Source organism: Ammodytes marinus, assembly GCF_949987685.1.
Source record: "Ammodytes marinus genome assembly, chromosome: 8".
Lineage (NCBI taxonomy): Eukaryota > Metazoa > Chordata > Actinopteri > Uranoscopiformes > Ammodytidae > Ammodytes > Ammodytes marinus.
The window spans coordinates 2,388,349-2,393,348 of record NC_137212.1 but is presented as its reverse complement, the minus strand read 5'-3'; the positions used below and the strand labels follow the sequence as shown (position 1 = coordinate 2,393,348).

The 5,000-nt window shown below is 43.4% G+C and overlaps 1 protein-coding gene across 1 annotated transcript in view; it reads right to left on the bottom strand.

Annotated features, from left to right (window-relative positions):
- mast2 (microtubule associated serine/threonine kinase 2) overlaps nt 1-5,000 on the bottom strand; it is a gene marked incomplete at its 5' end in the record, with an annotated part of 199,097 nt that overhangs the window by 147,740 nt on the left and 46,357 nt on the right. The window contains one exon of the mRNA XM_080032778.1: nt 4,386-4,564. Coding sequence (XP_079888904.1) covers nt 4,386-4,564 — 179 coding nt within the window. The remainder of the gene's footprint in view (nt 1-4,385; nt 4,565-5,000) is intronic.

Genomic DNA, 5,000 nt, shown 5'->3' with positions numbered 1-5,000 from the left:
AAACAGACAGACAGACAGACACACACACACACACACACACACACACACACACACACACACACACAGACACACACACGCACACACACTCACTCAAATGCTAATAATATGCAAATTTAGGTTGTGTTTGTGTTACTGCAAAGCTTCACCCGTTTCAGTGAATATAGCAGAAATAAATAGAATTGAGCTCTCAAAGACACTATGGATGAAAGGGACCATTTTCAGGCAATTTTACTCCACAACACACAAAAGCACACACACACGTACAAACAGACATGTATACACACACACACACACACCACCTGGCACTTGAAGGGGTTACCAGGCGATACTTTGGTGTGTTAGCTTTGGAACACACACACACAGAAACAGACACACACACACTTACAGTACAACAGAAGTGCGTAGTGAGAGAGAAAGGGGAAGCGAGCAGACCCCTCGTCCATTAGTTGGGAGGTAAACACCATCTGGACACACACACACTAATAGCACACACACACACACACACACACACACACACACACACACACACACACACACACACACACACACACACACACACACACACACACACACACACACACACACACACACACACACACACACACACACACACACACACACACACACACACACACACACACACACACACACACACACACTCACACACACACACACACACACACACACACACACCCTGAGGGAGGAAAGCTTTTTTGGTCCATTAACACATTTGGTGGCGCAGCAACACTTTGTTTAATCCACAGCACAGACGTTAATCCACTTAACAGAGTTTATAAGTGATGTCATGTCAGCTAGAGACAGGTAATACAGGATATGTGTGTGTGTGTGTGTGTGTGTGTGTGTGTGTGTGTGTGTGTGTGTGTGTGTGTGTGTGTGTGTGTGTGTGTGTGTGTGTGTGTGTGTGTGTGTGTGTGTGTGTGTGTGTGTGTGTGTGTGTGTGGTAATACAGGACAGCAATACAAATTAAAATGATTTAACAGAAGACACTTAAAAACACAGGCTTCTATTAGTCTGGCAACGCCCGCCTACAAACTTCCGCTCAATTTTCATTTCCCTTCAGTAGTCAGTCTGGGTCTGCGGTGTATTAGTGGGTTTTTCTACAGCCAGATTTCTGCCGGTCCAATCAGCGAACAGAGGGAGTGGCTCAGAAGCCGGCGCATGACATACATCACGACCAAACGTTATGCGATTGGTTGGCAGATCCAGAGAGGCACTGGGCAGATCCAATAGTTTTAAACTTCAACAGACACCCGCCCGCCTTCAAGTGAGTTAATGTTTGTCAATTGAGCGATTCCAGACCTTCTGTACAAATGAAATGAAGTACGATGGTCTGGTAGGACCAGCCTAAATGAAGTACGATGGTCTGGAAGGACCAGGCTAAATGAAGTACGATGGTCTGGTAGGACCAGGCTAAATGAAGTACGATGGTCTGGTAGGACCAGGCTAAATGAAGTAAGATGGTCTGGTTGGACCAGGCTAAATGAAGTACGATAGTCTGGGAGGACCAGGCTAAATGAAGTACGATGGTCTGGTAGGATCAGGCTAAATGAAGTACGATGGTCTGGTAGGACCAGGCTAAATGAAGTACGATGGTCTGGTAGGACCATGCTATACTGTGTTCTGTCATTGTGTCTATTTTCAGGGTCTTGACTGTGCAACACTTTGGCTGAACTCTGTTGTTGTCAAATGAGCGATATAAATAAAGTTGGATTGAAAACTGCAGGAAGGAAGGAAGGAACGTCTGCCAAGGGAAATGAATAACAGTCATAAAGTTTTCCTTCAGAAATATAAACATAATATAATAACCAGACATTATTTTCTCAGCTAAAATAACTCTGCAAATCACATTTTCCGTGTGTAAATCTGGGCTTTTTGAATCCAGGCAATCCAGCTCACACACACACACACACACGCGCACAAACTCATGCACACTGCACAGACACATACGAGTAGTAACAAAAGAATGCACAGATACACACTTACACACTCAGTAACCCACACACAAGCACAGATACACACACACACACACACACACCACACATATGCACAGTAACAAACGTATGCACAGACAGTATGACGCACACAGAAAAAAAATCACACACACACACACGCTATCACACACATATGCACAGTAACAAACACATGCACAGATACCCACTTACAGTATCACACGCACACAGACAAAATCACACACACACACACACACACACACACACACACACACACACACACACACACACACAACCACACACACACACACACATATGCACAGTAACAAACGCATGCACAGACACACACACACACACACTGTCTCCTTTTCTCATATAACCACAGAACGGAAAGCGTAGAAGCTCATTATAAAGTAAATCAAACCAACACACCAGATGTGGGATAAAGCTGTTGGTGATGTTCTTCAGATTAAACACTGCTGCCATCTGCTGGTGGATTTACAGCAGTTCAGGTTCATAACAGGAGTCAGAAACCATCACTTACAGAGCTGTGTTCAGTCTCATTCTTATCCTACATCTGATATTAAAAGTATTCTTGCAGCCATATAGTCGTAGTGAAAATGCTCTTGTTTTTTATCTTTCTTTACTGGATGTCCACAAGTTTTCATTGTATTTTATATTAATTAAGATACGTCAGGTTGATTGGTCATTTTCAAAACAAAGAAAAAAATAGCCGATAGACTAAAGCAAAGAAAAGAAAATATGGGATGAATTCTTTTATTTATTTATTTTAAATATATTTTTGGACATTTTTATGCTTTATTGATAGTGTAGAGACAGAGTTGAAATGGGGCAGAGAGGGGAGTGACATGCAGAGAACGACCGCGGGCTGGAATCGAACCCGGGTCCGCTGCTGGCCGAGGCCCATGGGGGGGGGGGGGGACGCCCTACCAACTGAGCTAAGGGCGCCCCCAAAATATGGGATGAATATGATTTGAATATCAGGGTTTGCATCATGTTAACAGGTGGAAAATGATGTCATGTGTTTATTATGTTATCCCATTGGCAGACTCTCCAGTTCCCAAAACAAGTGCCCACAGACTTCTGCCAAACAAACTAAATACTAGGACATATTTAGATCATATCAGCACAGCAGGAAAAATAGAAAGAGAAAGAATGAACCCGTACAACTCCAAGTTACACACAGGGAAGCTTGAATTGATGTTAAGTTTTAGTGTGAGTGAGAGTGAATATTTTACTAAGAGTGCTATTTTCCTCTGGTAATTCCCTCCAACAACCAGCAGGGGTCAGAGTAGAGCAACACACAGAAAAATACACACGCGCACACACACACACACACACACACACACACACACACACACACACACACACACACACACACACACACACACACACACACACACACAAAGACACTGCAGAATGTATCTACACACTACAGTCATATGGAGTCAGTACTGCCTTGTGACCCACTACACACACACACACACACACACAAGTATACACACAACACAAGAAGTACACACACAAAATGTCATTTCTGCACCATTTCTCCATCACTGCAGCAAGCAGACAAGTGTTTAAGTGGATGGAGAGGGAGAGAGGGAGAGAGAGAGAGAGAGAGAGAGAGAGATAGAGATAGAGAGCGAGAGACAGACAGACAGACATAGAGAGAGAGAGAGAGACACATAGACAGAGAGACACAGAGACATAGAGAGACAGACAGAGACAGAGAGACACAGAGACAGAGAGAGAGATTGTGTGTGTGTGTGTGTGTGTGTGTGTGTGTGTGTGTGTGTGTGTGTGTGTGTGTGTGTGTGTGTGTGTGTGTGTGTGTGTGTGTGTGTGTGTGTGTGTACTTGTGTAAAGCAGTAAAACTCTGAGTCATCCCTGCATCCAGTTGGCAAAGACCCAACAGTGCAACAGACAACACACACACAGAGTCACTGTGAGTCTGCAGATATCACACACTATCTGGCTTTTCTTTCATACTCTTCACAAGGAAAAAGCTAATTCATTGGTCAGATTATTTTCTGCCACTAGGGGAGAATCTGCACATTCGAGACCAATTTAATTTTAAAAACAAAATTCACATAACGCTTTTTGAGCAATTGTTCCTCATCAGAAGGAAAGATGCTGTACAGATTGTGTTTGTGTGTGTGTGTGTGTGTGTGTGCGGGTGTGTGTGTGTGTGTGTGTGTGTGTGCGAGAGAGAGGGAGAGAGAGAGAGAAAGATGGAGAGAGAGAGAAAGATGGAGAGAGAGAGAGAGCGATAGATGGAGAGAGAGAGAGAGAGAGAGTGTGTCTGTCTCTGTGTGTGTTTTTGCAATATAACCGAAGATTAAATAACATTTTAGAACTTATAATAACACATATTAAGTCTCATTGTGTACATACCAGGCCGGTGAGCGACGGAGCGGATTGGCCCAGCGCCTGGCTCCTCATGCGGACTAAGTTGTTGACCTCTCCTGCCGTGGACATGTGGGTCCCTGGAGCATAAGAACCAGGAGGACCCATACACACCAGCTGGCTCACCCCACCGTGGAGACTGCTAGACAGGGGCAGCAACTGCTTACCTGGGGGGTGAAGATGGAGGAGAGAGGGGAGAGGGGAGAGGGAAGAGGGTCAAATTAAAACAGGGGTATTCCAATGTTCCAATTTTTTTTTTTACATATATATTATTTTTAACCTTTATTTCTACAGGTAAATCCCATTGAGACCGGAGACTCTTTTTCAAGGGAGACCTGTTTTCCTTTCCCACGTTACCATTCTCACACACATTCATACACCGATAGCAGTCTTGTATTGTGTACTGTACCTTGTGCTTTTCTAATGTGTACCTACTTTCAAATGTGTGTATTGTCATTTTTATATAACTGTATTTAATTGTCTTTTCCCGTTGACATAAAAAAAAGAAGCAATCAAAAACAAAAAAGAAAAGTAACCAAAAATGCCTTCCACAAATGTTGTTTATATAGAATTACGTTGCATTTCATCACTCATGTGTCATAA